The following is a 16937-nucleotide window of genomic DNA, read 5'->3' as shown; positions in this document are numbered from 1 at the left end:
TTTCTTGCTCTACCACCCTAGCCAGTGGCCTATCAATTTGAACATCTTGATTAATCTTATTTCATGAGTTCAAGGATTTATTATGCATGAGATTATTTATTGATGCATCATGTATCAACATTCCGATCATGGTGTTGGTACTCATTAATTATCAGTTTATTAAATGGTAAGTAGTACGATAGTGAAATATCTTTAATTTTTATCACAACTGGGTAAACATAATGGCAAATTGACAATATTATTTGTTCCTTCCTTGAATAATTAGATAGCCAAAGGATGAAGGGTGGATTATAAAAATATGAAAAAATGTTTGCGTATGTAACAACTTTCCCAAGTTTCCCCCATCAAATAAATCAAAAAACAAGTGAAGGGAAGCAATGGTGCATGGTACTTTGAGAAGCCAAAGCCACTCTCAATCTTGTGGCCTTGTCAGGCTTCACTCTCAGATGGGTCAGCCCCAGTTGTCCATCATCATTCAGACTCTCACCCCCCTTTTATAGACCCCACATCATCCCTAATCATCCCTACATACATCACACTTCCCCCCTTCTCTCCTTCCCCTCCCCTCCCCTCCCCTCCCCTCCCCCATCCCGACCCACCACCACCCACCACCACCCCCTTCTCCTCCTCCCTTCTCATTTTCCTTCTTCCAATTTCCCCATTTTCTCCTCCTCATCCTCAAAATTTCTCACCACATCCGAAACAACTACTCCTTTCTCCAATTTTTCATGGACAAGGTTGAGAGAGAGACTCAGGACTTCATGAACGTAGAGTCATTCTCTCAGCTACCCTTCATCCGCCCCGCCCCTCCACTCAACAAAGAAAAGGGCATTCGGCTCTTCGGCAAAGAATTTGGTGCCGACACTGCCATTGACGACTCTGAGTCCCCTGATTACACCAATGAGCCCGAAGACACAAAAAGGAACAGCACCAACACCAGCACAAACACCGTCATCAACAACAGCAGCAACAAAAATAATAACAACAATGAAAACGGAAGCGAGAGCAGCAGGAGATTCGAATGCCATTACTGCTGCCGAAACTTCCCAACCTCCCAAGCCCTTGGGGGACACCAGAACGCGCACAAGAGAGAGCGCCAGCACGCGAAACGCGAACACCTCCAGTCGGCCATGGTGCATGCCGGAGGCCTATCTCATGACGCACATCACGTGTACGGCTTGATGAACTACACAAGACTTGGCTCCCCAGTTCATCATCATCCCAGTACTAACTATCCATCATGGAATATTAGTAACTCTAGCTCTAGTATAACTAGTGCTCATCACCATCAGCATCATCATGCTAGGTTTTATGGAAGCTCTGGTGGTACGTACGGCACACAATCAGCTCCCATAAATGGGAGCCCCTTGGCCTTGTGGCGGATCCCAGCCATTCAAGGTACTAACCCTAATTCCAATCGTGACCGTTCGATGAATTTGTTCTCCGGTGGGGAGGAAATGAAGGCGTCCGTGGTCGGTAGTGGATCGTCCAGTGGTCATCAAGGGCGGTACGTGTATGACTCGTCGATGGCGAGTGTGCAAGATCATGTGAGTTTGGATCTTCATCTGTAATAACAATAGATATAGTTATTTTAATAATTGATTACTTAATTAATTGCTACTATTCTTAGAGAAAGAGAATTTGAGTGTTGAAATTAATTCTCATGATGATGATGGTGGGATAATCTTTTGAAATGCAAATGAGGCCAATTTTAGTCAAAATTTTTAGTAGGATTCAGTATGCAAATGTGAAATTATGTTATTGAGTTTGACCAATATATGTGCGGAGAAATTTTATGAGCATTGGGAACGCATTCTTGATTCTGAAAGTAAAACCACTGTCACGAGCAAGAAAGCCGCTATTTTTGGGATGTAAATTTTCGTTTTAATTCGTTCAAAGAAAAACAAAATGGTAGCAGCAAACTAATAAGTTGGTTCACAGCAATGTCTGTCTCATCCTTTAGTGTTTTAACTTTTCTGCCACACGTGTGAGGAATATATGGTATCAGTTAGGGGGCGCATAGGCTTTTGTTGATGCATTTGTTTGTTGGTCTAGACAGGGGGTGATGAGATAGGTGAAATCTGATTCAGTGTATGTGCGATCAGGTAATAAGGTTTGATGAATAGTGTTCCGCTTCGGCCTCATAATATGTAGAAAGAAAATGATATATCCATGGAATTTGCAGGTCGCATTGGTTATGCAGCTCTAGTTTAATATATACATCTTCTTGCTTATTTTCAGTGCCATTGATTCGAGAGAGAGAGAGAGACAGAGAGAGAGGAAGAGATTTATCCTTATGCATCCATGAAAGTTTAAATTATATCTTGTTTTTCTTAATGAATAAGGGGGAACCTCCCTATTCGTGACATAGAGCAGGCAAAAGGGGCAACCTGAAGGCCACTAAATTTACTTGATTGGGCTTTTTTCTTTCTAGGTTAATGATATTTACATCTCAGTTTATTATTTTGCACTTCAAAAATTATTACCTTAAAAATGCTTTAGAAGAAGTGGAAGATGACAATATGAGAGTGTGAATAATATATGTATTTTTTGAAAGAGAAAAAACCAAATTAATTATATGCATGGAGCAGTTGCAATATATATGTACATATATATACTTGGTCTGAATAATATATGTATATGATTTTGATCATGTGAGATTATGAACTTGTGGGACCTAATTGGTTGATTATATAAGCAACAGTTTGAAATGTGGTTCTGATGGGAAAATGAGCTAGCTAGCCTGATGAAAAATCAGGGTACAGTATGGTATAGTAGGACTGAATGAGATATGTAATCATGAATGGGGGTCATTTCAAACCTAAAGCAATAACATGATAGGCTAGTGATGTATATACGAAGTTGAGGAAGGTCTACAACTAGGAATCAAACATGGGTCACTTCTCTGTGCCTTAATCGAATCACAGTATTCATCATTCAAAGGCAGCACTACCAAAACTTTCATGGCTTTAAAATGGCAAACCCAATCCTTCGAAAAAGCATGTTTCCCCCGTTGCTCTCTATGCATGTGAGACCTTGAAGCAACCCTCGCTATGACATATCAAGATGGTAGTTACTAGTTGGACTCCCATCTTTCTTTCCCCATCTTTTGCACCTTTCCTCTAGTATTATGTTCGATACAGCGGAGAAATTTTTATGGATGCTGGAAACACAAGTCACTTAGTGTATTATTTTACGTGTTATAAGAAGAGTGAAGGATATTGTTTATATGTTCCACTATTGGTAAAAAATAATTCTAAATATTATAATTTGAGCAAAATAATAATGTCATGAGTTTGTATTTCAGATACATCAAAAAATTACTTGAGAGAGATTGACAGATAGAAAGAGAGAGATGGTAGGTGGCTTAGTTTTAGGTGTGTGGGATAGCTGTAAAATGTACAGAGTTTTATCAAGTGAAGAAGATTGGACATGGGAGGAGCATTCATTTTTCTCTTTCAACAATAATTCAGTTAGGATTGATGGGTTTTAATCAATCTGTTATTGCATGTGTGAGAACACAATATGGGGTCAGAATATATTTGAACTTGATAATGGACTTAACGAATCTCATACAACTTATACAACTCAAATCATCATAAAGATGCTAAAATATTGTTCACCATTTGATGTCGGGATTTGTGTTTTGTCTCAGTCTCTTGCAAAACATTATGGAAAAATATGTACTGTACAACGGTTGTCTCTGTCTGTTTCCTTCAACTGAAAAACATTAGTAGTACCACTACTTGTTTGTTTTTCTGTGTGCGTTTTAATTTTATATATTGGTTTTCTTTTCCATGGATGAAAATAAACTACAGAGAGTACATACATAAATTAATTAATTTTAGGGTGTAACTTTGATTTTTTTTTGTATTCATTTATGAATTAGTCAGATTACAAATTAATAAGGAATATCGACAATGCTCATCAGCTAAAATATATAGCACAAATCTTAATTATGGTTGTGAATTGGGATAGTTTAAAATATTGTTCTTAAAGAGCATAGCTTTCCTTGTGGAACAAGCCACTAGAATCTAAACGATGCCCTCTTGTTGCTTACTTGTGCAATAAATTCATCCCTCATTAGATTAAGTCCTTGGAAAAAGTTGCCCAAATAATTCGATCTCTCTAACTAATTATTTGAAGCATTTTTGGAAGATGTCTATTCATTAATTAATTAATTCGTTAACATAATAACTATCACATTACGCCACTTTTGTTTCACTGGTTCTTCTGCATATGTATAGCTCATACAAGTTTTCCACTAATAATATTGGACAGTGACTCTGTTAATACTACACAAGCAATAGATATACAATTCATTAGCATATGAACAAAAGATAATTTTGCAAAGTAGCTATATGAAGAAATCCTAAGGACAATTACAGTAAGCAAAAGTATTTGGGCAGTAATGTGATCCAATATAAATAGATTTGCAATTATCCGAAGCAAGTCACCTTCACTACTAGGAAATGGGAAAATGAGCTGTTATTCCCATTTAAATTCCAAGTCAGTTAGGTGGAGATTTTGTCTCAAAACCAAATTAAGAAACTCTTTCAAGAACTTCCTATCTACTAATATCACTAATATATATTTTGTCCAGGGTATTGAATATGTTACCATAGTACAGAAGCCAAAAGAAATACCAAAATTAAAGAAATATGGTATTATTTGCTAGCTGATTAACTTGTCGAGGGTATTGAACATCCAAATAAACACCTTTTTTTGGCATGACATGCACATACGTATGCACCCCTTGCAATTTGAAGCAGGACTTTAAATATTTTTGGTGTAGTCCCAATCTCAACCTTGGAGATATAAACCAGTAAATAGGAGAAAATAGCAACCTCGTGAGGGTATTTAGTTCATCATGTGTGGTTGCAAGCATCAAATGGGAAATAATAAGAATAAAGCATTAATGAAGTACTCCTTTTCGTATTTTTTTTTAGCTTGTACTATTCATACCATTAAATATCTTGTGTAAAAGACATTTCATTTTCACATTTTTTTTTAGTGAACAAAAGTTTAGGGGGATGGGAGACTACCCCATCTCCATCTCAAGAGCATATTACAAGCCTCTTTGAGGACTTACAGAGAGATATGTACCCTCTTTGTTTGTTTTTATAAAATTGCCCCCCAATACATAACTGTTGACAGTGAGACTCGAACCTTAGTGAGTTGACACACAAGTAAGGACCTTACCAATTGAACCTAACCTATGTTGGCACTTTCACATTTTGTTACTATTATTTGCCAAAGAAAATAGCTAAATGTTTTTTACAGCTTGTACTATACAGTAGTAGGGTTTTCTTGACTTAGAAGCTCGAAAATTGACATTTTCCCTTCGTGTGAAAGGAAAACCTTAACTTTATTGCATATTTTCTTTGGCTATGAAATCTTGTGAAATTATTTCTTTAAGAAATAATGCATGATTTGTTAAAATAAATAAATAAATAAATATGCATGATTTTCCTTTTTGTGCGCCTGTAAACTTTATTACGTTTTTTATTTTATTTTTTCACATTGAAGTCATTTTCATGTTTCATGTGTTTCTTTAGGTCTAACTTATTATCTTGCGGGTGAATTCTTTTCCTGTCATTATGTTTTGTCTCAATTTTAATTTATGAAAATATGACTCTAGCCTCTGGGCTTCACACGATGTATAAACTTGTCTAAAGTCAGAAAAGTAAGTTGAGACTACAATATAAAATCAATTGGCACTATGAAGAGCAGTCCTACTAACTAGAAATGCATGCAGCACATTCCTCTCCAACACATTATGTCTCACGTTCAAACCTACTTATTTTCCATGATTTAGATGAATTTAGTGTAAATTACTTTATCGGTTATTTAAAGAGAAAAGGCAATTTCCCTTAAATCCGCACCTCAATCATGTAAAGTGGAGGAATCAAAGTTAATTCGTTTCAACACCACAAATGGTTAACATGTTGATTTTTTATCATTAGCAAGAAGAGTACTATCAAAGGACGAGAAAATTAAAACATTATTAAGGGCAACAGTACTTATGTATTTACAAAATTAAACATGCATGTGAACTTTTTTCCATTAATATTCAATATTATAACTTTTCCTTTTATTTTATAAACAATGTTCAGTCTAATAGTAATTGGTGAAAAAAAAGATAAAAGAAATAGAATACTGTATATTTTTAGATAACTAGTGATATGACCATGATTTTTATGACAAATGATCTCTAAATTGACCAAACTCATTATTTTGGTCCTTCAAAAATTGTTTGAATTGGAGATCATTTAATCATCCAAACGTATCAATGAACCATGAATATATTACTTGGTACTTATATCGTTACTTTGTTCTATACATTTGTATGACTATATAATCTTTGATTGAAATGAGTTTTTGTAGCGGTATTCAACTGAAGATTAAGAAATTGAACGGTTCTAATCTTAAAATTTGTACGGTCAAGATACGTTATTCGCAATAGAGGAATGAGCTCATCCCCTTGGGGGAAATGAAAGTATTATCCTTTCTTATTTTCATTTTAATAGTCAATTTATGGTAATTTAAAATTGATTTTCTTTGTTACTCCACATGGCGATATTTGAATGGTGTTGTGGACTCTACATCGTCACATGTTAGCAAACTAACAGAAAATTTAACGAAATTTAACAGCAAAGATCAAATTGATGTGCTTAATTGGTCAATTTCAAATTTCAAATTGAATGACCAAAATGATGAGTTATTTTAATTTCAGGGACCATTTGTGATAAACACCCAGTTATAAATAAACAACCTAGGGTTGAAATTGGCGGAGAAAAATCTCAATTGTGGAAAAATCTCTGATATGTATAGTGTTTGTATGGCACATAGTGAAAAGTTAAAATGTATTTTTGTATATAAAATTAGGTTGTAGAGTGTCTTTTTATAAATTATGCAAACATGAAGGACTTAATTATGAATAACATGTTTTTTTCCTTCTTACAATTGGATGTTTCTTTATATCAAAAAACGCAAAAATGAAATAAAGGAAATGGAATCAAGAAAGACAGAAAATTTTGAAAATAATCAAAGTTGTGCAAGTGCAAAAAATGAAAGTAAAAGTTGCTATCAATATAAGGGGGTGCCTCGTTTTACATGAAGAAAAGAAGGCACCCAAATAAGAAAAAGAGTGGTGCCAGAGTTAACGCCAGTCCAACTATCAAGAGGGTCCACAAGTAAATGCAAAATCTAAGGGAGCATGTGATGAGGAAGATGATAAAAGGCATAATTAATTAAGACATTCAGAGACTGAAAGAGTACAAACATTACCATTAGGACCACCACCTTGCTTTCTTCTTCAGCTTCTCTCTTCACTTTTCAGTCCTTTCCTTTGTATAAGAGAGACTCGGTGGTCAGTGGAATTTAAGAATCATCGGCCCACGTCTCTATGAAGTTTGCAAACGAGGTAGACAGTTTATACAGTACTACTACCTTCATATATATACATGCATACATGATATATGGACACTGATTGCTCATTAGAAAATACTCTTTTAATTAGCAACAATGTGACATCGTTCCATCTTACAAATCAACATTATAATCGGAATTATTTATTCTCTTTATCATTGTTTAAAGGTTATTTGTGGAGCCAAAAATAATCAAGAGGTGACGTGTGGATTATTGGGTTAAAAGAACAAAATTACCCTCGAGGCACATCGGGATTTCTACGCACGAGCAGTGGGCAACCATCCCTCAATCAAGTCAAAAAGTGCCCTAAATAGGTATTTATTTATAACCTATTTCATCCATCCTCATCAAATCTTATCCACAAGGTAACCCCCAAATCATTCTTTTTTTATTATATTAATTAGCTAATTAATTGATTTATTATCCAATTAATTTGTTAATTAACCACAAATCATGTACTTCACCCTCAAAGCCATCCAAGTGGCCGATCCATCTCCACCCAAAGGGGCCGGCTACACCCTATATAAACACCCTTATTCTCTCCAAAACTCAATTTCAATTCTCTTGCTAAATTCTCCAAACATTTTTCCCTCAGAATTCTAACTTTGGCATCGGAGATTCTTCGGCCAAAGCACCCCCCCCCCCAAAATTCATTGTGGGCGCATGAGGCTCTTGGCCTTGACCGAAGGTGTTATTTGTTTTGTAGGTGCAATTTTGTCCAAGAATAAGGAGGAAGAAATTTGCATCCACATTATTTATATATATATAAAAAATCATTCAATTTGGAGACCGTTTTAGTATGAATAATAAAATTGACCATGATAAATTTTATTCAACTTTCTTCACGGTTTATAATTTACAGTATTAATCGGCATGTAAAGCTTTTATTTTAGGCCTTAAGTATCAATTTTTGGACTTGATATAAATTTGGACCTAAAACCTAAAATTGAAGAGAAATCAATTTGAGACTAGCTAGAACCCCAAGTGTAAGCTCTCAAAATGATTCTACATTATAATAGCAACCAACTATAGATATATGTTTATTGTGGATGCAAATTTCCGCCTTCCTCCTCTTGGACGAAAATGCACCTGCAAAACAATTAACACCTAAGGTTAAGACCAAGAGCCTCATGCGCCCACGATAAATTTGGGGGGAGGGGGGGTGTGGCTTTGGCCAAAGAACCTTTGATGCCAAAGGTAGAATTTGAGAGAGAAAGTGTTTAGGGAATTTTTGGAGAAGAATGGGCTTGGTTTTTTGGTGGAGAAATGGGACTATATATAGGGGTGTGGCATGCCCTATTTGGAGAGTAGGGACATGCCACTTATGGTGGTATTTTGAATATAATTGCAAGATATTATGTCAAATAATATCTTGCAATTAATCTGGTAATTAATCACAATTTGAAAAGGATACTTGGGAGTTACCTTGTGGGTGAGGATTTGATGAGGAGTGATGAGAGGGTTTGAATAAATACCATTTTGGTCACCTTTGACCTTGATTGAGCCGTTATTGTCTGTTGCATGCGCGTGGGAATCCTGGTGTGCCTCAAGGGTAGTTTCGTCCTTTTTACCCTAAAGTCCAAGTGTTGCCTTCATAATTTTCTTGATTATTTTTGGCTCCACAAATGCCCCCATACCTGCTGGGCTGCTCGCAGGATGGTAGTAGGTGTAAAGATCTCCAACTTTGATGTTGATTCCCACTAGGACTTGGAATTAGATTCTTTTAGGAAAGGGAAATAAAGCACCTCCAAAGCATATTTAAGCCTACCTTAAGTAGGGGATTAAATTAACTCCGGAGGGCAATTATTTATCCCTACAAGAAAGAGAGAAAGTTGGAGGATATTTGTTCTTCCTCCCCTAGCACTATTCTTTGCTTGCCCGTGCAAAGAACCATCTTTCGTTGATTTCTTTGTCTTCTCCACGCCACACTAATGTAGGAAAAACTTAATTTTCTTTATCTTCTTCTTGGGTGGTGCTGCCACAGGACAATCGTCGGGGTGGTGCAACATGTCGGTTGGCAGAGGCTAGGAGTTGGCTTGGCATGGGCAGAGGAGGTGGTGTGGTAGAGGCCACATCTTATGCTGCTTGGCTTGACTGAAGCCAAGGGTTGGCTCATCATGGGTCGAGGAAGTGGCGTGGCATGGGCCACAACTTGGGCTACCATGTCTAGACTGCTTGCCAGAAATGAGGAAACTGCTGAGTTTGATTTCTCAGCTACCGTAGATGGAGCAATCAAGGATGAAGCTACCAAGATCAGAGCTGTTGAAGATGATGTGTCGAATAAGAGAACTGTTGAGTGCGAAGTGGCTGCTGCCCTTTGACCATTTGCTGCTTAGCTGGTATTTAAATATTCAATCTTTTGCGTTGTGTGTTTTTCTCTCATTGGAAAGCTTACCTAGATAGGTGTCGGGGAATTGGTTTATCCTCTTACGCTGGAAAGCTTACCCAGATGGGTGTCGGGGAATTAGTTTACCCTCTTGCATTGGAGAGCAGACCCAGATGGGTGTCGGGAAATTGGTTTACCTTCTCGCATTGGAAAACAATTAGTTTAACCTCTCACATTGGAAAACAGCCCCATATAGGTGTCAGGGAATTGGTTTACCTTCTCGCACTGGAGAGTAATTAGTTTAACCTTTCGCACTAGAGAGCAGACACATATGGGTGTCGGGGAATTAGTTTACCCTCTCGCACTGGAGAGCAATTAATTTAACTTCTCGCACTGAAAAGTAGACCCATATGGGTGTCAAGGAATTGGTTTACCCTTTCGCACTTGAGAGCAATTAGTTTAACCTCTCGCATTGGAGAGCAATTAGTTTATCTTCTCACATTAGAGAGTAGACTCAGATGAGTGCCGGGGAATTGGTTTACCCTCTTGCACTGGAGATCAATTAGTTTATCTTCTCACACTGGAGAGCTTACCTAGATAGGTGTCAGGAGATTGGCTTAACCCTTGCACTGGAGAGCATGGAAGTCGTTATTGTGAACGCATATGAGGAAAACTGGACTGCTAGACAACTGAAATCACCCTCAGCCTGTGAGGTCTTGTTCGACAATTTGCTTGAGACTTTAAACTACTTGTGGAACCCATGGGAAGCACGATGAACTGGTCCCAGACTTTCTTCAAGTATTGCGCCATCGTTAGATGTTTCGTCGTGTGCTATTTTAAGGCTTGGTTGGTAATTTGCTGAGAATTTGAATGGATTACAAGCTTTTTCACCGTTAAGTCTTTCGCTAGCAGAGGCTAATAAAGCCTTGTCTTGTGCTCCGTCATTAGATGCTTTGAAGTTTAGAGTGTCATGGGCTTGCTTGGTGTGATTAAGAACCACAAGGCAAGATCAGCAAGGCTGGGAGCCGTGGTGCAAGATCAACAAAGTTAGGGGCCATAGTGACAGATCAAGGCCGAGCGGGAGCCTTGGAACAGGTAAACACGGCTATAAGCATAGAGCTGGGGCTGGCTTGGGCCAGGTTGTGCGTAGTAGGAAGAATTGGACCACTAGGTCCGTGATGCTCGGCTATTGTTGATGTGCTACTTCAGTATTGAATCGTCTAGAGTGTTGAGAATAAACCTGCCCCCGATTCTTGGTAGTTGGGCTGGTGTGTCTTTTTGGTACTCGTCTGCCCCTGGCGCACCATTAGGTTGAGCTGTTGTGCTTGTTGAAACAGAAGTAATCTTTGAATCCGACAATCTATGTGGGATAGTCATGTTTACTTGACTTGTCAACGAAAAGTGACCCTCTTATGTTGGTCAAGTCTTGTCAAAACGCCTCATCAGTAGCTTCGTTGCACTGGAAACCATACAATTATTCAATCAGGAGCCTCTCAACTTCTTCTTAAATTTTCCTCTAGTGGGGCAGCAGAGCTTCCGACTACCTCCAGTCATGACGTATTGGTCTAGGTTTCTTTTACATGTGGTCATCTCGTTTATGTTACGACTATGGTGTATGTGGTACAATCCTAGCAGGTGAGCGAATTACTCGTAGGTTGGCGGTTGAACTTGAGCTGGATTGAGTGACTGCTTTTCTCCGTCCATTGTGTTTCCTACTCCAATGTGAGGTGGACGATGCTCTTTGCGGACCTAACCATGAATGAACACTTTGCTTGGAAGGTTGCTTATGTTGATTATTGAAGTGTGGCCCTAACCGTGAATATATGTACGTCTGTGGGCCTAACCGAGAGTGCATGCTCCTCCGCACGCTAAGATGAGAGTATACGTTATCTCGAGGGCCTAGTTAGGAGTGTACACTGTAAGAATGTTCATTTCGTGACTGGTCGAGTGATTGCTTGCCGGGACGCTGCTGGAGAGGTTTGTCGTCTGCCCTTGTATTACTTCGGGACATCTCGTATGGGGCACGTTGCATCTCGGAGTGCTGCAAGATCTGATTCACAAAGGTTGTTTGTTGTTCAAGGGCGCTTGTTAACTCTATGACTTGTCGAGACAAGTGTGGTTTACCATTTGGGTTGGAAGAGCTTGGACGGTATGCGTCACCTTGAATAGTGGAAGCGTAATGGACTCCAAGCGTGAGATTTGAGTTGGGATATGTCAAACTTACGGAAAAATGAGGTGAAAATATCCTTGGTTTAATCGTGGATCCAAAAATCTGAAGCCGGGATGGTTGAACCGGTCTTGGACCAATTTGGGCTGCTTGGAAGGCCACAAGAGTAGGCTGGGCCACATGCGTGGGTTGCTCCATGTGTGGTGCGTATGGGAGCTGGGTTTGGGCTTGGCTCATAAGTGCGTTGGGCTCGCGTCGGGTCGAGGCTCGGGCCGGCTTGCCTTTGGCGTAGGCCTTTAAGGGTTAGAATGACGCAGCTTGGATCCCCTGGTCCTGTGCTTAGCCTTAGAATGCACTGGGTTAGCGCTGGCCTTGGGCTCGTGAGGTCTGGGCTGCTCCAATTGCTACAGCTGCTTGGGCCTCAACTGTTTGGGCTTCAGCTGCCATTGCAGCATCGTGGGCTTGAATGTGGGTTGCCTTGTGGTACGGGCCTGGGCCTGCTACTGCGAGGTGGCCTGTTCACCGTGGGTAGTGAGTTCGCCAAGGGTCGCTGTCGTGGTTACTACCACGGTGGTGCCTAGTAGGGGTGGTGTCGCTCCACTCGTCGTCGCGTTGAGCCTCATGGATCGTCGTGGTCTAAATCCTTGAACGTTGGAAGTTCCGTTCGTTGTGGCTTTCGAATTTCTAGTCATTGTACTTTTCTTTTACGTTTAGTCAAAGAATTTTATAAAAAATTCTAGGAACAAGAACGTACGAAAAATCTACGAATGAACAAGAAACTAGAAACTTTTGAATGCGAATGTCTTCTTTGAGCGTGTGAATCAAGACTCTCAATGAAAGCACCAATTTGTGGATGCAAATTTCCACCTTCCTCGTCTTGGATGAAAATGCACCTACAAAACAATTAACACCTAAGGTCAAGGCCAAGAGCCTTACACGCCCACGATGAATTGGGAAGGGGGCTTTGGCCGAAGAACCTCCGATGCAAGGTTAGAATTTGAGAGGGAAAGTATTTAGGGAATTTTAGGAGAAGAATGGGCTTGGTTTTTTGGTGGAGAAATGAGACTATATATAAGGGTGTGGCCGGCCTTATTTCGAGAGTAGGGACCGGCCACTTATGGTGGTATTTTGAATATAATTGCAAGATATTATGTCAAATAATATCTTGCAATTAGTTTGGTAATTAATCCCAATTTGAAAAGGATAATTGGGAGTTACCTTGTGGGTGATGATTTGATGAGGAGTGATGAGAGAGTTTGATTAAATACCATTTTGGTCACCTTTGACCTTGATTGAGCCGTTATTGTCCATTGCATGCGCGTGGGAATCCCGGTGTGCCTCAAGGGTAATTTTGTCCTTCTAACCCTAAATTTCACTTGTCGCCTTCATAATTTTCTTGATTATTTTTCGCTTCACATTTATATATATCCTCCTCCTTTAGTTCTATGTTTTTCGATTTATTTTGGTCAACATGATAAAATGTAAATATGCAATATATTTTGTAGCAGGATTATCTATCTTTACCAACAAATCATAATTTAATACACAGTTTTGTGTTTCTAATAAGTTATTTATATATTTCTTAGATTGATATTTGCATATATAGAAACACACATCCTTCCAAAGGAGAAGCATAATTAGCCCTACTTATCACTTTTCTGTTAGATTGAATTACTTGAGGTTTATAACCATTTAAAGAGTTAATTGAGTTTTCTTGATTCATGTTTTTGGGGTAGACAGGTGGGCTTTCTATCGGAGGCCTGATTCTTTTAAATTGCTTTGAACGGGAGGAAGGGATTGTATAAGCAACCACAGTCAAGGTATTGATGTGCAGTTTGACTCGTCTAATCGGTTTATGGTTGATCATGGTTAAAATGCATCAAAATACTAATTAAAACTACTTTCTCTCCCTACTAAAAGTTTTTGCAACGACCATACTAAAAGTTTTAGCAACGACCATAGATTCGGTTGCCGTGGCCTCCAAATCAGTCGCTACAAATCAAATTTTTAGTAGTGTCTTAATTGTAATTGGTTGATAAGTTTATGCAATCGTACTCTTGTTTGATAGTACGTATAGCCAACTTAATACTAGCTAAAATCTTCACATCACTAGCAAGTAGGTCACAAACCATCCTCCAGCGGAAACAATTAATTGATGAGGTCCTCTAATTATCAATACAAGTGAAAACACAACTGTACTTCGCATCCATGAATGAACATAAAGCCATGGATATATAAATCCCCATGCATGCGACTCTTTGAATTTAACCCAAGAGGGGAATTCTACAGTCTCATGGCCGTGATGTGGTGGTGGCAGGGGCAAGATTAGCATTCGTAATAAATGCCAAACGGTGCTTGTAGAGCATGTGGTCCGATCCATAGGTTTTTTGGTTAGGGGCATGGCCCCTCTCCATCTCTCTTTTCTTTATTTATAAATTTTCCCACCAATTATATACACCCCATGTGATGCTAACTTGCTAGCTTAGCTACTGATGAGGCAACTCAGTGCCCTGCTATCTCAGCTATCACACTTACCTGTAAGTGATATACAGCTCCACACATTCTCATATAACCAATTCAAATAGTAAGTGAGTGGATTCTAACCGTTCATACAGTGAGGCCTACATTAACCGTGTGCATGTATGGGTGAATTCTGGTTATTTTAGAAGTTTAACATGCATTAACGGTCAAAATCACTCACGCATGCATATGCGATTGACCGTTGCACAACTCATGTGAACATATAATTGTAATGGTAAAACACTTTACATTTACGATGACACTTTCAACGCTATATCCGTGTAATCACTTTGTGCATGTAAGATTGTTCCTTATGCATGATAACTTTCACACAAATCTAAATTCTTTTGATAGCTTTCATAGGGTAAATAGTTTAGTTTTTACATATGCAAGTTCTAGATCGTAATGCTAAAGCATCGGGTACTGGAGTGATCTAAATTTCAAACTTCTACTAAAACGGTAAAACATGCCTAATTAACTGACACTAGCACAGCTCAAATTTAATCAAAGTCAGAGTATCACCTGACCAAACCTTAAGCAAGTCAATGATAATTTATCCCAACGAAAGCAATTAATCAATGATGACATCTACTTCAGCCGTAAGTAATCTTTACATCTTCAACTATTTTAGGTCCCCATTGTTGAAGAAGTAACTATAAGTACCTCCAGGTTTTAACTTTATGGCTTTAGGTCGGCTCAAACGTGCAATTGTCTGCAAGAACACAACATATTTTGTCAACTCGTGGTTAGCATGGTTCTGTACTTTATGATGCCTCAACTACTTCGGAGGTGCTCGTACCTCGCTAGAAATAGGTACCTGTAAGGCCTTCCTCACAACCAATTAAATTTGAACAAATTCTTCAGAGTTCAACAAAATAAAAAACAACAATAATGCAACTCAAGCCAGATCTGCGAACAGTTGATTTTCTCACATATTGTGATGAGATTATGTGATATATGATGACAATTTCTCCCATCAATTTTCACATTATCAAACACCTCATAAAAAATAACCAAACAGGTCATTGATGCAACATCTTGACAAAAACTGTATTTTTACTCATTAGAAATAGTTACTCAAAGAAGTATCATGAAAATGAATAACTGAAGCAATCAATGTTGCAAGTGTTGTTATAAACTAAACCAAAAAAACAATCAAGCAATAAACAAAATGCAACGATTTTAGAGTTCCTCCAATATAGGAGTACCTCTCTAACAACGGAAGCTTCATTCATTACCAACAAATACAAGAGAACTCACAAACACGAAGCGTTCTCAAGTATACAAACTTATGCCTCTCACAACTTTCACGCACAAAATTCTATCCCACATCCATCTATTTATACTAATAGATGTCATAGGTTTACACAAAGTCCCTAGAATATAGGAAACCAAATCCTATACTAAAACCAAATCCCAAACCATCTAGGAAACACAAATCCAAATATCTTGCGTCCAAGATATCCTAATCCTTGTTTGATTCTTATTTGAGTTTAGGCATGTTGAGTTAATACCAAATCCAACAATCTCCACCTTGGCATGAAATCCATAACGATGCATCAAACAACTTCTATTGCTCCACCATATCGCAAGATCAAACTTGCTTCAACCGCACCATATCCAAGCAATGCTCGAACTTAGCTGCATAAACCACCTTGTCAACATATCAGCTGGATTATCTTCTATAGCAACCTTTTTTAGACGAATCCCACCTTCAACTACCACTTCTCTCACAAAATGATATCGTACATCAATGTGCTTAGTCCTACCATGATGTACCTAATATTTGGCTAAATAAATGGCAATTTGGCTATCACAATATACATCCAACTTGTATTGTTCTACACCTAAGTCTCCTAACAACCCCAAAGTCCACATTGCTTCTTTGATAGCTTCAACAATCGCCATGTATTCTGCTTATGTGGCTGATAGTGCCACCATTGGTTGTAATATTGATCTCCAGCATATAGGACCCTTTGCCATAGTAAAGTAAACAATTGAGAGTCACAACTCTGCCAATGAGGCTTTGTATTTCCTTGGTCGTTGACGAAGAATTCATGTCTAAGATGGCCTTTATTTGCCTCAGATAGGTTTCGATTCTTTGCTGGGTCACAAGGTACCCTAAGAATTGACCCGATTAGACGCGAGTATGCACTTGGCCGGGTTCAGCTTCATCATAGACTTTGGTAGAATGTCGAAAGTTTTAGCCTAGTTGGTGAAATGATCTTCACGCTTTGGGCCCTTTACCATGATATCATCCATATAGACCTTCATAGATTCGCCGATGAGGCATTTGAACATCTTGTTGACCAGCCTTTAATATGTTGCGTTAACATTTTTTGGTGGAATGGCATGACCTTATGGCACCAAATCCCTTACTCGCTAACGAAGGAGCACTTGATTTTGTCCGGCTTATCGTCATGATCTGGTTGTAACCAAAATAGGCGTTTAGAAAGCTAAGTAGTTGCTTGACGTAAGTGGAGTTCACCAGGA

The 16937-nt window shown here is 38.6% G+C and overlaps 1 protein-coding gene across 1 annotated transcript; it reads left to right on the top strand.

The window, feature by feature from the left end:
• The first annotated feature begins 653 nt into the window (after window positions 1–653).
• Window positions 654–1698, top strand: LOC137711928 (zinc finger protein 8-like). The gene has a single exon (XM_068451083.1). It carries the CDS (start codon window positions 729–731, stop codon window positions 1569–1571), a length of 843 nt encoding a protein of 280 aa, XP_068307184.1. The 5' UTR covers window positions 654–728; the 3' UTR covers window positions 1572–1698.
• Window positions 1699–16937: the final 15239 nt, after the last annotated feature.

Source organism: Pyrus communis, chromosome 13 (assembly GCF_963583255.1).
Source record: "Pyrus communis chromosome 13, drPyrComm1.1, whole genome shotgun sequence".
Taxonomy (NCBI): Eukaryota; Viridiplantae; Streptophyta; class Magnoliopsida; order Rosales; family Rosaceae; genus Pyrus; species Pyrus communis.
This window is presented reverse-complemented; position numbering and strand designations above follow the sequence as displayed.

Excerpts from the sequence above, each read along its gene's own strand:
- LOC137711928 (XM_068451083.1), top strand. The coding sequence starts at position 729 with ATGGACAAGGTTGAGAGAGAGACTCAGGACTTCATGAACGTAGAGTCA.